The sequence below is a fragment of the Anolis sagrei genome, chromosome 2 (assembly GCF_037176765.1).
Source record: "Anolis sagrei isolate rAnoSag1 chromosome 2, rAnoSag1.mat, whole genome shotgun sequence".
Taxonomy (NCBI): domain Eukaryota; kingdom Metazoa; phylum Chordata; class Lepidosauria; order Squamata; family Dactyloidae; genus Anolis; species Anolis sagrei.
In genome coordinates, this window is record NC_090022.1 from 91,678,685 (window position 1) to 91,697,253 (window position 18,569).

At 38.7% G+C, this 18,569-nt stretch overlaps 1 protein-coding gene across 5 annotated transcripts in view; it reads right to left on the reverse strand.

Moving 5' to 3' along the window:
• Window positions 1–18,569, reverse strand: part of JADE2 (jade family PHD finger 2) — a 192,634-nt gene that overhangs the window by 20,491 nt on the left and 153,574 nt on the right. For all 5 annotated transcript variants that reach the window (XM_060765283.2, XM_060765285.2, XM_067463695.1 and 2 more), the window contains one exon: window positions 5,941–6,058. In XM_060765283.2, coding sequence (XP_060621266.2) covers window positions 5,941–6,058 — 118 coding nt within the window. The remainder of the gene's footprint in view (window positions 1–5,940; window positions 6,059–18,569) is intronic.

Below are 18,569 nucleotides of genomic sequence, written 5' to 3' on the forward strand. Positions count from 1 at the left end.
TCACGTACCATTTTTTTTGGTATATGATAGTTTATAAAATGTGATTATGGCAACGCACTTAACATTATAATTTTGAGATGAGAGAAAAATAAATGCGATTTGTAGTCTGAAAATGGCTGTACGGTCAGGCCTGAGTTATCGGTGGGGTTTGGTTCCAAGATCTCCTGTGGATATCAAAATCCATGGATGCTCAAGCCATATGGGCACTTGTGCAGCAGCCCCCACCTCTTCCACTTCTTAGCATCCTTCCTGCCCACCCCTGGCAACACACACACACACACACACAAGCTCTTTACGCAGGACTTGCAATTGCAGCAGCAGGAATACGCAGAGCTGTGCATCCCCATCCACAAGCACCACCTGCCCTGCCCTGCCTTGGGATCTGCCCTTTGGACATCTGTGAGTCAAGCAGGAGCCCATGGAGGGTGCGTCCTGCATGTCAGGCACTAGTAGGGACACAGATTGCTTGGGTCTGGGTGGTCACTTCCCTGGGCTATCTCCTTGCTGTCAGGCAGATGGGTTGGTGCCCTCACCAACAGTGTCAAGTGGCTGGAGGTGACATGATTGTGCATATGGGCACCTTGTAGCATTACCCATAAGGCAGACTCCATGTCTTATAGCTTCCTGGTTGCAGCAAGACAATCTGGGTTTTTTGGTATCTCTGAATGGTTGAATCAGCAGATCCAGACCTCTGGATACAGACTGACAACTGTACTCTACTTACAATATAAGCCATAGTGGACAACTGTTGTGGACCTGGGGCCAAAAGGCTCTGATGGAGATCTTGGAAGGCCACACCCACCACTATTTGTATCTGCCTTCAAGTAACTCACCAATGTATGCCAACCCCATAAATTTCATAGCGTTTTCTTAGGCAAGAAATAGTCCAAAATATCCATTTCTTCCCCTGCCTATAGTATCTGGTATTTATTGGCTGTCTCCCATTTAAGTATTAATCAGGGCAAAAAATGCTCACCTTTCAATCACAGACAGGATCTTGTGGGTTTAGGACAGGGGTGTCAAACTAATTGTCACTGAGAGTCACATCAGCCTTATGGTTGCTTTCAAAGGACCATTTGTAATTTTAATACTGTATAAATGTAACTATGTTGCCCTAGAATTGAAAGCCTCTCCGTCAACATAAAATGATATGGCAGGCTAATTCAGCCCATGGGTCTTGCATTGAATATGCGTGCTTTAGGGCTTGCATTTAACATGTGTCCCTCCCTCCAGACCCAAAAAAACAATTTAAAGGAGTTCAATTTTTTGCCATGGAATGCCTGTCTACACCCCCTAAAGGGCATGGGGGTCAATTTTCAATGTTCCTTCCTGTTCTTTTAGAGTTAGAAGAGGCCTAAACATAATGGGAGTGCACATCATACTTTCTACCCTTGATATCAACTCTTCCTGAGACATCATTAGATTCAGAGTCACTTCAAAAAGCAGAATATCTTTTTTACAATTATAGCTCTGCATGAGTTGTTATAACTTTCTTTTTACAAAACACAGCAGCCAGAAACTACTGAGTTAAAGAAGAATTTTCTAAGGCAGGCATGGGACTAAAGGGCACTTTCATGCGGGTTTTTTTGGGGGGGGGGGGTATTATTAGAAGAAAAGGCACTTACCCAAATCTTCAAGGATCCATCAATTTAAAAGTGCTTAAGAACGCCTTATCTTAGTCATTTTAGTAATTACCTAAAAATATTTGAACTACAGATATTTTTAACAATCACACGTATACTGAAGAATTATGACCAGATGGTGCAACAAGAACTCAGTCCAGCAGAAAATGCCAACCTTGACCTTAAAAGGGCACATTGAGGGTAAAAACAATGGCAAAATCGCCCCCTTACTTTACAAGGCATTTGGAGGCAAAAGAAATGAAAACAAGATGCTTTGACATTTGGACACATTTCTTTTCATGTCAGGAGACTTGAGAAACTGCCATTTGCTTCTGGTGTGAGAGAATTGGCCATCTGCAAGGACACTGCCCAGGGGACGGCCGGATGTTTTGATGTTCTGCCATCCTTGTGGAAGGTTTCTCTCATGTCCCCGCATGGGGAGCTGGAGCTGACAGAGAGAGCTCATCCGCACTCTCCCCGGATTCAAACCTGCGACCTGTCGGTCTTCAGTCCTGCCAGCATATTGGTTTTGACCCATTGCACCACTGGGGACTCGATTTGGACAAATAAATACCTCAGAGAGGCTGCATGTGGTCCATGGACCACACCTTCCCTACCTGATATTAGCAAAGTCAACAGTCTTTGGTTCTAGCAGCTTCATAACTCGGGAAGGAATATCTTAGACCTAAATTAAAGTTTTTGAGAAGTGTCCTAAAATTGTGAATTATGGGATGTCCCGTAAACTTCTGCCTGTCCTTGATTAGGGCAACCTAAGTCTGATACTGGCATCTTCCTTTCTGTGCAGACAGAATGTCTGTATCAAAACTGAATGATTCAAATCCACATGTTTTTAGTGTACACATTTCCAAAGGCCTTAAATTTTCAACTCAAGGAGAAGCTTTCAGTAAAAGGGAATGTGGTCCAGACAGTCCTAAAGAAACCCTGACCATGTGATGGCTTCTGAAGAAGCTCCAAAGCCACAAACACAACTGACTGAAAGCTTTGCCAAACAGCCAGATGCTCTTTCTGGAGAAAATGGTTCATAGCTCTGAATTTTGATTGCTGTGATCTCGTTGCATGGACTTGACAACTATCTGCTTTTAGTTTGAGTTGTTCATGAAATCTATCAAGTTTGTGTTTGTTATTTGTTTTAAATTGTTAGATGCATTTATGTCTTTATGGGAAGGCACTCCTTCCTAATAAGTACAGTGACTTAATTTACAGATAATATTAAAAGACACAGAGAAGCAGAGAAAGATTGTCTGGCAGCAATTTAACCTTTGATCCTTAACAAAGCTAGAAACAGTTGCCAAGAAGCCAGTGTTTAACTGCCAGTAAACTATGCCAATGGACCAGATGCTGCGCCTAGAAACCTTAACAACTACCGCCAATGGGGCCAAGATTAACAATAAGAATCAGAAGAAGGTTGAAAGGAACAGCATGTTTCTGCAATGAGATTTCAACAAAAAAGTAGTAAGCATCAACGAGTGGTTAGTGCTTCATGCTAACTTCCTACTTGGAAGCAACAAAAAGGACTTTTTTGCATAAGGCCAGCAGAAACGACAGTTTCAGCTTCTCATTTAAACCATAAAATTAAAGGAGTTGCCCTGAAGTCTTGGTAAGCATTACGAGATTATTTAGAGCATCTAGAGAATAAATTCTTCCATCCATGACACAGAGAGGCTTGCCTATTTCTCCAACCTTCTCCCCATTAAAGAATGAATGACAACTTTACAACTTTATACTGCTTTCATCCAGATTGGGACTGGGGTTGGTGTAGAAACAAAAATGAATGTTTTAACAGTTAAAAACACACAAAAATCAATGTTAAAATATAATTATATTATTAACAATATTGAAATAATTTTAAACATGCAATTAAAATTATAAAAGGGAGTCAAAAACAGGATAAACAACACAGCTCTTTCTTCAAAAACCTTTGATTCTATGACCATATAGGAATAAAAGTGTCTCCGCCTGCTAATGAAGGGGCAGCATGTTCCAAAACCTGGTGCAATCATGGGAGAAGACCTTATCTCACATATCTAATAATTGTACCTGTGGATATGATGGACTGAGGTTTATCAAGTGGGGTTAAATTAGACAAGGGGTGGTAATGGTGTTGCTCTCCAGAAGTTGCTAAACTACGATCCACAGCATTTCTCACTGCCAGCTCTGCTGAGAGGGATACTGGAATTGCAGTGCAACAAAAACTGGAAGGCTGCTCAAGCCAGGTTCTGGAAAGTTGAAAATAGGGACTCCGAATTATAGAAACATATGATTTGGAAGAGACCATATGGCTTATCCAGTCCAATGCCTCTTGTGTGTGATGTTTCCTCTTCAATAGAGTGCCCTTCTGAAGGAGGCAGAGTACTAGGTACTATTTTTCAACACTTAGTTATAATGTTTCTGTTTCTCTCAGTACTTTAAATTTCTCTAATTTTATTTCACATTGAATGGTGGTTTTCTGTTTGAACAGAATAGCTTTTATGACTCACTGTTATGTTGTTGCTTTTGCAATGCCCCATGCCTTTTTTATAATGTTAAGTGATTTACAAAACAAACAGCACTTCTGAGAAGTTTGTTCTGTATCCCCAGAAGGATGCACCCCATTAACAAACAGGACTTAATAAACAAAGTAGCAAAATGTTTCGGCTTCTGCCTTCTTCACAAATACAAGTTGAATCCAATGTGGCAGTTTAGAATAATAATGAGCTGTGCACTGGCTTGGGCTCTTTTGCAGATGAAGGAATGGTTCAGGTATTTTAAAAATAAACAATGCTGTGGTTTACTGCAAGCCATTTGGTCTTAGCTAAGCCCTTCTGTTGCACCACACTAGCATTTCATGCCTGGATTTATAAATGAATAAAAATTAATTACACGAGTCCCACTGTAACAAAAGTTGTTTTATAAGAGGGATACCATAATTACTATCATGCCATAGAGCTTAAAAAACAAACTATGCCTCCAAACTGGGTTCATGCCTTTTTGAAGATTATATTTTCCTATTCCCATCCCTTTGAGGTTTAAATTGAGGATTAGATAGCAGGAAGGCCTTGAGACCATGAAATGTGGAACTGAATGCATGACAATCGCAAATCACTTGGTCTGTAAAAAGTTCAGTATCATTATGTTATGAATGACAGGTGAAAACACTCAAAGCCGGCACCATTATGCTAAACTTCATATTAACAACTCTGCTTTGAAACCAGATGTAGTTTAGAACTTATAAAAAAAGGCTGTCCTTAAATATGTGATGAATGCCAAATAGAATCATGAATATAAAACTTTGCCCTTTACTAGAAAGAGGAACCTAAGCAATATATATCTCACTGAAGGAAAGGAGACGGGTATCAATATTTGCAGGTCTGTAAAAACATGGTGCACTTTTCTAAGATTCAACAGTATGGACACCAACCAATGGCTGTGTTTTCATTCAAACTTTCAAACTTTGATTTAAAAATATGTCAGTAGAAAAGTTGCTTAGGTCTCCACAGCAGAAAAGGTATATATATATATAGTTTAATTTCCAGAAGCAACACAATTGCCTTTTAAGACTGTTTGGAAGGTCCAAACAGTCCAATGGGTGGTAGCCAAACTGCTCACTGGAGCAGGGTAAAGGGAGCACACAACTCCCATTACACCAGCTCCACTGGCTGTCAGTCTGCTTCCGAGCACAATTCAAAATGCTGGCTTTAGCCTATAAATCTCTAAATGGTTCCAGCCCAGTTTACCTGTCTGAATGTATCTCCCTCTATGAACCATCTCAGAGGCTATGATCATCCGGGCAGGCCCTGCTTTTGGTCCCACCCCCCTCAGGTGCGATGGGTGGGGATGAGAGACAGGGCTTTCTCAGTGGTGGCCCCTTGACTATGGAACTCCCTCTCCAAAGAAATTAGATCAGTGCGCTCCCTCCTGGCTTTCAGAAAAGAAGTAAAAACTTGGGTTATGGGACCAAGCCTTTGGGAAGTAAGCAATACAAGGAATGATCAGGGATTATGTCCAATTGATATTTGGAACAGCCTTGGACCATGATTTTTGGATTATGTAATTTTAACATTCATATTAATAAGTTTTAACTCCAAATTTTAATGTTTAAATGTTGTTATGTTTTTATGATATAATCGATAGTTATATGATATTCTTGTTTTCTCTTAGGTTTCATATGTATGTGAGGCATCACATTTTGCCATAAATATGTTGGAAACTGCTTTGAGTCCCCCTTGGGGTGAGAAAAGTGGCATACAAGTGAAGGAAATAAATAAATAAATAAATTTGTTTCTTCCGGATAGTGTGCATCCTCAGAAGCAACACATACCTGGGTAAAGGTCCTTCTCAATGAGTTTCATCTGGAGATGGAAGATCTGTTCCTGGAGTTTGCAAATGGAGTGCTTCATTTTCTCTCGCCGTGTTACCATGTAACAAAGATTTCTAACCTGCAAAACAGAGTGGGAAGCACTTTTTTTGGTCAGAACTGAATTCTGAAGACATCTACTAAGGTTCCTCAAATGCCTTCTCATGTGTCTGCTTGTCCCTGCCTCTCACTTCACTTCATCAGGTCTTCCCAACTGTACACATTACTGCTCCATATTTCATGCCTATGCTGCAAGCATAGTCCACAGGCTGAATGAGATAATCAATGGACTGAAACCAACTAATAAACAAATCCCTTTGGGTTTAGAGAGGACTACAAAGTGCAATAGACTAATGTAAAGGCTGTGGTAAAATCAAAGATAATCTCTGTCCATCTGTTTGAAACAGGCTTCATAAGTTTGGGCTGATATATTTATGTTTTCATATAGCAGCTGTCTGCAAACAAACAACACCCTGAAAGCAGTTTGTCATCCCCTCATGATGTTGACAGTGCAGTATCTGAGAGAAAAATAAATCTGCCTTTTACATACAAGCTGTCCCCAGGTTATGAATGTATATATAAGTCAGAACAGGCAAGTTTTTAAAATGTAACTCCACGCAAAAAATTGTTTTAGTTTTGGGTAACATGGGGAAGGATTAACATCTGGTGGCACAGTGGGTTAAACCCTTGTGCCAGCAGGACTGAAGACCGACAGGTCACACGTATGAATCCGGGGAAAGCATAGATGAGCTCCCTCTGTCAGCTCCAGCTCCCCATGTGGGGACATGAGAGAAGCCTCCCACAAGGATGGTAAAACATTAGAACATCCAGGCATCCCCTGGGCAACGTCCTTGCAGACGGCCCATTCTCTCACACCAGAAGTGACATGCAATTTCTCAAGTCACTCCTGACATGATAAAAAAGCACTCCTGTAATGTTCATTTTGCTGTCTGTGCCTCTGTTCAGAAGATTCCACCTCACTTTCTGTCCCTGTGATAACTGGATTTTGAAAATCTTGGATTGTCATGAAAACAAGGATTGATAAAAAGCTTCTGTAGAGACACTTTCCCCCCATAATAACGCTTCCAGGAGTGTATTTTCCTTCCTAGACTTTCTCTTACTTCCTGTTGTCTCGCTTCTATTTGTAACTAGGCGTTTGTCATCGGATGTTTGTCATTTAGGGACTGCCTGTATATTTTCTGTGGAAATTGTGGCAAAGCCTGAAAAAAATATTTGCACAAGTTTCAAGCTAGAACAAGGAAATGTGGGATATGTAAATTCTAATTTCAGATCTTCTGCTAGGAACGAGAAGCAATGCAATCCTCTTACACCCTATTCAAGCATCAATTTCACCTGCATGAAGTTCTGAATACTGGGCTTGCAAGTATATACAGCTGAATGTGGTTAACGGCTTGTCACAACTTGAAGACTGACAGAGCAAAATTCCTGGGACCTCTTCACTGTACTGTTATAACATTAGTTATTAGTTATGAGTCCCTCTGGGGAGAGAGGGCAATCTAGAATAAAGTTGTTGTTGTTATTGTTGTTTCACTTCAGTTGCCATGGCTACATGTTATGACTTGTAGTTTAGTGATGCCCAAGAGCTCTCTAGTTGAACATTCTAAATATCCCTCCCAAAACTGTAAATCCCAGGACACCAAGTTGGCATAATGCCAATTCAAGTGGAATCACAATGGCCTTCTACTTGAAATAAACAGTTCAATTATAAAAGGTACCTTAGTTAACATATTGGTAAAGGCTGAAAACCTTATCCCAAAAAGAGAAACATTATTTATCCAAGAAGCTGAAATGAACTATGTATGTAAAATGTGGTGGGGATCATTAGATGAGGATCATCTCCAGCTCTGAAAGCATCTGAGATCAGAGGAATGAGTTAAAGGAGAGAAGAAAGATGAGAAAATAAGTATTAACAAAATTAACTGAAATGGAAATGAAGAATAATGAGCAATTAGCTGAAAAATAAAAAATATACATCTAACAAATATTAATTTAATGGAGATTGGTGGTTCAGAAGTGAACCTTTTATTATCAGGGTCTCTGTTGTTCTATGAAACTCTTGCTTTAACTCAAAAAAGTGGGACTCAAAAGTACCTCTGCTCTTACGTTGCATGGTGAACTTATAGGCAGAGCGACAAAGGGTAATGTCTTCTGACATAATGAGTTGCTCTCCATCACCAAATGAACATCCAGGCTCATTAGAATATGAGTTCCACATACCTTGGACTCAAATCAAGCCATCTCAGTGCCATGGCTCTCAAGTGAGCAAGCTACTTTGCCTTCCCTTTCATTATCTCATGTGAGCTTCCCTGCAGTAATAGCAATAAACCTTAGAATCACACTGTTTGTAAGATATACTCAATACAATTTAAGCCTGTAGTTTAGTTCAGATTTTGATGTTTGTAATAGAATACTTTTATGGACTGCTATAACATAACCACAAAATGTTTCTATGCCATTATGTTTTAAGGATCTTTGCTGCTAGCAAAGGTCTCCTAAAAAGGAAAAAAAACTATATGAAAAGATATAGTTTGTCTGAATATCCTGTGTGTTGCATGTGAAATCTAGGTATAAAATAATTTAACAAATGCCAAATAGATGCAGCATCTGAAACATTCTGAAGTACTATCCATAAAGAAGGGAAAAATATAGAAAATCTCTATGACATAAACAGTAGGATTGGCTCTATCTCTAGGTGTTCATCTCTCTTTCCACTGATTAAGAGGTTATGAAAACATTTTATTTTAGAATTCTGGATCTTTTTTAAAGAAGGCATTGCATTTAGATGGATAGTATGGCAACTTAGTATTTTCCATCTGGACTCATTCTGTAACTTCAACCATAATAATTATATGGCTTGAGGAACATTGTAATATAATGATAAATCTGGACTTGCAGAGTTGATTCCATTTAGTTTGCATTTTGAAGTCTTTCTTTTTAAAAAAAATCTTACTTTTAAAGGTTTTGTCCCTACCACAGCAGCACTTACTCTGTGAACAACACTAATTTTGTTTATTACTATTCTGACCACTAAATGAGAGATTATATTCATTCCAAATGAACATATGGATTTTAATTTACATGTTGAAATTAACATTTTATATCTACTTTCCTGGAAATGAATCCTACTGAAATCAATAGGACTCGCTTCTGAGAAAATGTACCCAGGACTGTGCTGTAAACAGATTATTTTGTTCTCTCTTTCACATCCTGCTCTTTAGTCATATATTGAACCCCAAGATATTTTCATTGCCTGAATGCTTGCATAAAAGTAAACTCTAGGTCTCTTTTAAAGTGATTGATGTTTAGTCTGGTATTTTCTCTAACTAATTTATTTACAGTCCAGCTGCTCCATCTTCCCACATATTGGGTCATCTGTTAAGGAGCAACCACCTGACCTCTGAGTATTTTTTTTTCATTTTTGGTTTTCAGAGGTCAACAAGATTTTTTGTTTTAAAAGCACCACATCCATCTTTCAGCTCAGCAGGTGTAGGGCTAATGACAATATTTCTGAAATAAACCCTGTCATCCTTCGAGATGTGTCGTTTTGACTAAGAACCAATGACCCACTTGTGAAAAAGCCTCCTCAGAGCCAGACTCCATTCAGCAAAAATACTGTAGGAATGCCAGTGATCAAAGGAAACCTAGTGCCAGTTAGCTGTCATGTATTGTGAAGCCATTCCATTTACAGAGTGAGGGCTGTTCAAATATCAAATAGTTTCTGATGCATATCATACTGAGACAACAGAAAGGTCTGGCAGAACACCCTTGGCCACTAGCAGTTCAAGGCCAGTCCTCAAGGTCAAGGATCTGATCAACTTCCACATTTGCTTTCCTCAAGTCGAATGCAAAGGCATTTCTAATCTCTAACATGACTCCACTGAACCCTTCTGTCACACACTCTCAGAAACATGATGTGAGGTAAATTTAGGTTGCTTTTACATTGCCACTGATTGCAGTGCAGAGTGACATTAGCCTGCTTTTGTCCACACAATGTCCCTAGGTTGATAGGAGCTAACCTGAGTTAAGCCGCTTAATGCAGCTGCACCCAAGTTAAAAAACACACAAGGAAAGATCCAAATCCTACAATAGTTTGGGACATCCATACCAGACTCCTATGTGGGATCCAGGATCATGTTCCCACAACCCCTGCTTGCTCCCCAAGCTCAGGAAACCTGGGGAGGCAGGATGTCCTGGGCCCTAACACCCAGGGCCGTAGCCAGAGCAAGGGGGGGGGGGGTGGTGGTTAAAATTCATCCCTGCCCTGAAATGTGTTAGGTTAAAAAAGAAACCTGGTTTACTAATAACTTGGTTAACCAATTAAAATTCTTGAGTAAACCAGATTTTGGGAGGGGGGTAGTGGTGGTTAAGATCCCTTTCTGGTGGGGGGGGGGGGGGGTAGAACCCTTAACCCCTCCCCTTGGCTACGGTCCTGCTAACACCCCAATTTAGTCCCTAAAGTACGAAAACCAACACTTACCCTGAGCTTCATGCTCTTCACCTCCTGGTGTGTCCCATGTGACTGAGCAAGGCAGCTTGAGGGGAGAGCAAGGGGACTCCCACTTCCCAAGCTGCTTTGCTTTATCACACGGGACAAACTAGGAAGCACAGAGCATGGAGCTTGAGGTATGTTGGCGTCTAAATACCACCTGGGCCAAATTTTGCTTTCATTAATGCACACAGCAATGCCACTGCATTGAATAACATTGAATAATGTTGCATTGAATAATGAATAACACTGGCAATCAGGATAAAAACAAGCCCTTAGTGACATAATAAAACTCTCCCTGAACTCCTTTGCAGGACTCTAAGCAAATTCTAACTCTAGCAAATGAAATTGCTCCCTAAAAAAGTATAGGATCAGAATCTTACTTATAATGGTGTATATTTAAAGCCAAAATTCCCAAAGAAAGTTTTTGTATCAATTGCACAGTTTCTAATCATGGAGCTTGTTTCTATTAATATCAGCTAGTTATATTTTTATAGGTGTTCTGCTACGCACGAGTTTGGAAAAGTTAACTTTTTGGGACTATAATTCAGTCAGTGTGGCCATTGGCCAAACTGAGTGGAAGGGTGGTAGTCCCATGACAGTCATGAAGGGTATTTGGCAAACTAAACTGAACAGTTTAGGAATAATCCATAATTTAGTTTATAATAATAATAATAATAATAATAATAATAATAATCATCATCATCATCATCCTTTATTTATACCCCGAGTATTTTAGGGTGGCTAACATGAGGCAAAGCCCAACAAATTACAAGAAAGAAAAAGAATACAACATAGAATCATAAAATAATACATCAAATAAAATACAATAAAATATTATATTATATTAGTAGAAATGACTAAATGCATCCCAATCTTCCCTCTATCCCCATCTCCAACAACAGAAAAGCACTAATGAAGCCTACTGCCAATGGTCCAATAGGGTTTGGTGTGTACAGTCCTGGCAGCTGGATTACATATGTACACTGCTGATACTTCATGGTACACCTGGCTGGAATGGATCAAGGATACATAACAGGGTAAATAAAATACCGACAAAGAAAATGAACCTTCTTTGCTATCACAAAGCTTACAAATATACTATATAGTATATATGCTAGTACAAGATGCATTTGGGTGTATGGAGCAAGGACTGGGGTTGGGGGGGGGGGGGTGGCACTAAATTCTGACTTAAGGCACCAAGGGTACAGGAATGTGGTTTTAAGAGTATTTGCACATATGAGTCTTCTTCTTCCATTCACCTCTATGTCTTTTTAGCTATTACTGTATGATCTGCTGGAGACAGCCATATAATTTATGTGCCTGTCAGTTAGTTACTTCTGAAGTTCATTTATGAATCAGTGTATATTTAGCACCACTTTTGTCCTCCCCCCAATTACTTCATTCATCTCTTTTACCACAATAATAAAAGAGTTGAGTAACAGAGACATAATGTATTTACATATTCCATCCTTAACTGAAAAGTGAGGGAAATTTTAGGTAGATGGTGACCTCACCTCTGAGGATGCTTGCCATAGATGCAGGCGAAACGTCAGGAGAAATGCCTCTAGAACATGGCCATATAGCCCAAAAAAACCCACAAGAACTGAGTGATTCCAGCCATGAAAGCCTTCGACAATACACAGATAGTGAACTTCCAGAATTGAATAGCAAAGAAGGAATATACAAATTATATACAATGGTTTGTAGCTAATGCAAATAAAAAAAAAGTTCTGGACAATCAGAGAATTGTATGACCACTACCTCTAAGCACGCTTGCTTTGAAAATGAAATGAGAGAGAATATAATTACAGAAAATAATGTTTTAAAATTGTTAATTTTTAAAAAGGCTTCTAAGAATATAATATTATGCAAATCAATGCAAAAGCTGATGCCAGTTTGCAAGTAAAAGCAATCAAAAGTGAATGGAAAATACGGCTATAACTGCCTCAATAAGTTCTAATTAGTGCGGAAAAAGGGAAATTCCAGGCTAAAGATAATGTGTGCTTTTTAGTCTTTCAAAGGGAACTAGTTTGCAGTCACTTTTGTTAGTTCTGGATAAATGCCCATCAAGGTCTGAAAGGATTTGTTTAGTAAAATGCACTTTGTGCATTCAGTGTCCAAAACCAATCATTTTATGAGGATACGATTTCATGTTTTATGTATAATTTAAAAACCTGGCAGAACAGGTAAACTCTCTGTCTTTTTCACAGGAACATTTGTGATCCTCTTCCACTGACAAGGTAATGGAGGTATAGGAGGTTTTTTACATACAGCACGTTAGAAATCCAGATTCCAACCTTGGTCTGCAAAATGATACTTTCTGAAACTATGGCTCTATGTGTAGTTCCATGAGACCCATTGAAAGGACATAGAACTTGATCCCATGTAGTAAAATCTGTGTTTCTACATATTTTAAAAAAGGCTACCCATGGTACTTTTCACAAGATGCAAGCTTTAATTGTGGGGTTGAGATATTTTGCCATTTCTAAAAGTGTTGGTTTCACCAATGATTCCTAAGCTGGTTGGCAATCAACTTATTTTTAAATTTCCCACATAGAGATGGGAGAAATGGTCAATTTTCCCATGTGATGTTAATCCCTGTTGCCCACTTGTAAATAAAATGATATTGTGTGCAGAAGGAGCCTAAATGCCAATTTCCCCAATTTTCAACCACTTTCTATGACTACCAATAGAGAGGGGCTTGGAGAAAGATCAGGGTTAATTTTAAACCACTTCCTATGATCTGGGGTGATTTTTTTTAAAAAGATAATCGAAATCCTGGAGGGACAAGGGAGGAAACAAATATCTACTGTGATGGCAAATCGAATTGATAAATCTTAAATAAAGCTGAGAAAAGGACAAGGTACAGGAGTAGGAAAATCATCAATTTAATATCCAAACGGGGTGTTGCAAAGCTTAAGGGAAAACCAACGATCCTAAATGCTTATTTATCTCGTGGGATGAAGTCTAGATTTTTTTAATGCAGTTTGACACCACATTAACTGCCATGGCTCAATGCTATGGAATCATGGGAGTTGTAATTTAATACCGTCTTCAGTCTTCTCTGCCAAAGAATCCTTTGGCTGTTAAACTGGTATCAAACCACATGAATTCGACATGTAGATGCACCCCAAGTCACTTGTCAGCTTAGGGAAACTCCACAAATTTCTTGGGTAAGGTATACTCAGAGGTAGTTTTGCCTGTTCCTTCCTAAAGAACCTGGCTTTTATTGGCTGTTTCCCATCCAAGTGTTCATTAGGGTTGACCCTACTTAACATCTAAGATTAGACAGAATCAGGTGCCTCTGAAATATTAAAACCCTAGCTGCAGGATTGTTTCCTGATATTTTGTTATGTCTTCAAATTCAGAGCCAAGGAAGCAGACCGAAATATTTTATATCACTTCTATAACAGGATGCATATTTGGACTGCCAGGATAAGTATGTTATTCCTCAGATCACAGGTGCTAAAGAACAACGACCAGCATTACTAAGGAACTATATACTATTTAAAGACTCCTTTATTCCATCAGGAATGAAGAATGAATGTATGAATCATGATGAATTGCCCTTTTATACCAGTGCTTCTCAACCTGTGGGTCCCCAGATGTTTTGGCCTTCAACTCCCAGAAATCCTAACAGCTGGTAAACTGATTGGGATTTCTGACAGTTGTAGGCCAAAAACACCTGGGACACACAGGTTGAGAACCACTTCTTTATACAAAGACAAAACCCAGTTATAATCATGGAAGTTACTAGTTAATTTGGAATTATTCTAATAAAAGAGTAAACTTAATTCAATTTATTTTAACTAAAAGACTGGTTTAAGTTAAAACTACAGAATTACAGGATTAAGTTATAAGATTTTATTAATATAATGAAGAAAGTTTAAAAAAATCCAAGCTACTTCTTGTATTTTTAAATTTTTCCCACCTAGTACCTTACTCGTTCTTTTGGATTTTTGCAAACTTCCTTAAAAGTACCATGGGGTTGGAGCCACGACACATTAAAGAAAGGGCTGTGTGGGGCAATACAATTCAAAGGAAGGGAGAAAGTGGAAGCAAGAGAGGATGTTTGGACAGACTTTTTAAAAAAATACAGATATCTGTTCCCTTTTCTTAGCTCCTATAACAGGGATGTGGTCGGGATGAGAGGAAAATAATGGATAGTATTTAAAACTAAGAATTTTAGTGCATGCATTTAACTCACATTTAAATGGTAATTTAACAGAGGCTTAATAGCATAACATAAGCCCAAGTGAATTAGATTTTTAAAATGCTTATTAACAATTAACAAGACATATTAATCGTTATCGACTAACTTTCTTATCTTTGCTTTTAAACAGTAGGGTTTGTCAGCAGATCCAACCATCCTGTTCATATCCGAAAATTTATCCCAGCCATAAAAGTGCAATAGTTCCTTAGGCAGCAGGAGGGGAACAGGGGACCTGGAAGTTTCATTTCTTCCAGCCATATTTTCTTTCAGGGTATTGATGCCCACAGGATAATAAACTCAATGGTGATTTTATTTTTAAGGTGTTCCAGTTGCAACTCCTATAGTCACAAGAGGGAACCCAGAGAACTTCAAACACACATCATATCAGAGGGCAAATACCTTTTGTGAACACATTGGACCTATAATCAAAACATGGTTAGAAGGGGTTGAAAAACAACCCCTTCTAACCTTCCTTTGTAATATGAAAAAGGTTAGAAGAAACTTGAATACAGCAGTTGGGTGGGAGAGGGTCAGCACTAAGGTGGACCAAGAGAAGGAGATGATTCCAGAGAGGAAGGCTGTAGAAACCAGGTAGCCCTGTTAGTAGGGACAGCATAATATCTACCACTAATGAGAACTCACATATAAATACAGCATCCCCTCCTAAAAGGCCAGATAAGTGAAATCTTCCTCTTCTTTGAAGACATCTTAAGAGGTAACCTTCACACTATTGGTGTCTCATCTCTGTTGTTTTTAATAATCACTTATTTTTTAAAAAAATATTTCAGTAGTTCTCAAACTTTGGTCCTCTGGGTGTTTTGGATTTTTCTGGCAATTTTTTAAATGGAGTCTGAATGGCCCTGTCAAAAGTGCTTTGGCTGTTGTTTTCCAAATGGCAGGAGGGAGACTCTGGTCTCTTCCAACTCTATGATTTTATGGGCTTCAACCACCAGAAGCCCCAGACAGCTTGGCTAACTGTCAAGAATCCTAGGAATTGAAGTTCAAAACTTCTGGAGGACCAAAGCTTGAGAACCACTTGCCTAGCTCCTCATATAGACAAATGTTTAATTATAATGAAGGTGTTTTAATCCCCACAATGAAGTTAGTTGAGGCAAATGGGGTAACAAACTAGATACCAGAAGGAGCAAGACCTTGAAACTGATGAGAGGTAGTATCTCCTGTCTGCTTAAATTAGCAGCGACTGTCTTCTTGAAGGTTTCTTGCCAGGCTTCAAATCTGCTTAAGATATTCTACAAGCTGAATGATGTCCATAGTTTTCAAGAAACTGTACTCATTTAGGTAGCGAAAATATTAAAAAAAAAAGTTGTGATTCATACACTATGTACGTATTTCAACAGGTGCTGTTCTCTTTGAGTATAAAGTAAACATCAAGGAACCCTCTTCACAAAGGTCACAACTGTGTCTGACAAGAAGTGCTTGGCATTATTTTTCATTTTTTTAAAAAATATACGTATACAAAAAGGAATATTTACTTAAAATATTTATACTATGTATAGTATTTAAAGGATTTATAACTTGCTCTTCAGCCATGAAGCTTCTCAGAGTGCCTTCCAAATGGTAAATTTGATAGATCCTTGCCCCCAGGTTTACAGTCTCTTGCCCTCTAATTAGAAATTTTCTCTTATCAACACAACTATAAGCACACATTATACTCCTCCATCCTCCACTGTAAACTAGCTAAAGTACCCTGTCTCCACATCATGCAAAATTATCAATCTTTATTCATTAAAGCAAGTTACTTTTAAAAAAGATTTCTGAATATATTTAATTTTGGATAATGCAAGACTGTGAGTCTTTCAATGACAGACTATTCATTAAAACAGTGTCAACAATCAATGAAGACCAAAATATTCATATAAGGACAAAGATCATGGGTAAATATATAGCTGAGTGAAGACCTGAAGACAGATCTTGCAGGTACACTGTTTCTCACTGCATAATCATATAATCTAGGACAGAAGTTATAAAATTACTTATGTGATTCAGGAATTGCTATTCTACTTTTAAAACACTTTAGTCCAATTATAAGACATTCTGGGGTTGTCAACTGCTTGTTGCAAATTATTTGTGGAAGATAATACTACCAAGTACTGTGGGAGTCCCATATTTGATCCTGTGAACAATCACACAGGCTCCATTCAGCATTATGCTTCCTTGTTCCTCCCCCCCTTGCCCCCTCCCTGTCGATGATTCCCACAATTAGCCTCCATTTGTGTCTTGTGATGTCTCTGTTCTTAAGTCCTTGTTCATATTCTCTGTTGTTTGGAGTTCAATGAAAATTTCAGTCTCAAAAATGCTTGTTCATTAATCAAGGAAACTGCACCCTATGTGTTTAGTTAGTTTGTCTATACCACTTGTCATGGTTACTCTTCAGGTGTCAGGCACCCAATGCTCTCAAACAGCTCTGTTCATCCCAAGCAGGAAGGTCCCTGAGGTGGGTGACTGTGACGTACATGTCATCTTCCTAAAAGTGTGCTTTTGGTCTCACTAGTGTTCTAATTTGCATTATCACTTCCTCTGCATGAAACCATAGGGTAAGAATATATATGGAGATGTGAAATGTGACACTTCAGTACATTAAGGGTGCCTATTTTAGTTCAAGTAACTTCAGCACTTTCTCAAGTACCTTCAGTACATGCACAGTGCAAGACAACAAGGGTGAGGAAAACGAAACTGGATGAAAAGAAAGCGGAAGCTATAAGGGTTGGGATGGCTGGGAGCTAAAAGAGAGGAAAGAGGAAAGAGAATCGAATCCCCAGCTAGCAAAAAGGTTCTCTCCTTCTGACCTTGTTGGGTCACAATATTGAGATACTTCTGGATGTATTAATTTGATTTCATTTGCATCCTGCCTTTCTCCCAAATGGGACTAAAAGTGCCTTACAATATAAGTTACAAAACAGCATGGAATAAAAAAAACAAAGCTGAGCATTAAACCATCAACCCGATCAAAACACTGCTTTTATAACATTAACTTAAAACAAGATTAAAAAATACATGACATACATATTGTATGTGAAAATATCCATATTATTGTAGTAAGAGAAAAGTTCTTTTTGCCAAGTATTCTAGGACTGTTCTAGTGGACGTAAGCAGTGGAAGTCTATCCCCGTTATGGGAGGGGGTGAGAGCAAAATTTACCTAAAACAAGTTTCCAATGTACTCAAGATATGGATGGGGAATGGCAACAGACACAAATCTGATGCTTGAATAACACCATAGACTCAATGTAGTTTGTCCAATTCAAAGACAGGGAAGCTCTTGAATCCTTTTAGTAGATAGTACCTTGGGCAGATTTATACAGGTTGAGTATCCCATTTCTGAAATGCATAGGACCAAATGTGTTTTGAATTTTGGACCCCCCCCCCCACAGATTTTGGCACACATGCATTTGCATATGCATAGATAACTATAACTTGGAGATGGAATCTGGGTCCACAGATACAATTCATTACTTTTATACAGTATTTGCAACAATGTTGTGCATAAAACCAAGTTTGTGTATACTGAATCACCAGAAAGCAAAGAGGTCACCATCCTAGCTACCCATGAGGACAATGCTGAAGTATTTCCAATTTTGGATTTCCAGAAATTACATCAACCTATAATTCAAAGTAGGGCCCATGATATCCATGAGGAAATCACTGCACAGGCAACTATGCAACATTTATATTGTAAGCAGGCCACCTATAGTTTCTGCTTTGCAAAATAGGTGCAGAGAACAAATACTGTTTTGTAATCTTTCATATTACTCAATTCTACAGGATATCTGTGGGGGGGGGGGTGAGCAAAAGGTATCAGGAAAAGTCTCTATGAAGCATTGGGACTTTACGAAACTGAGATCTAGGTATG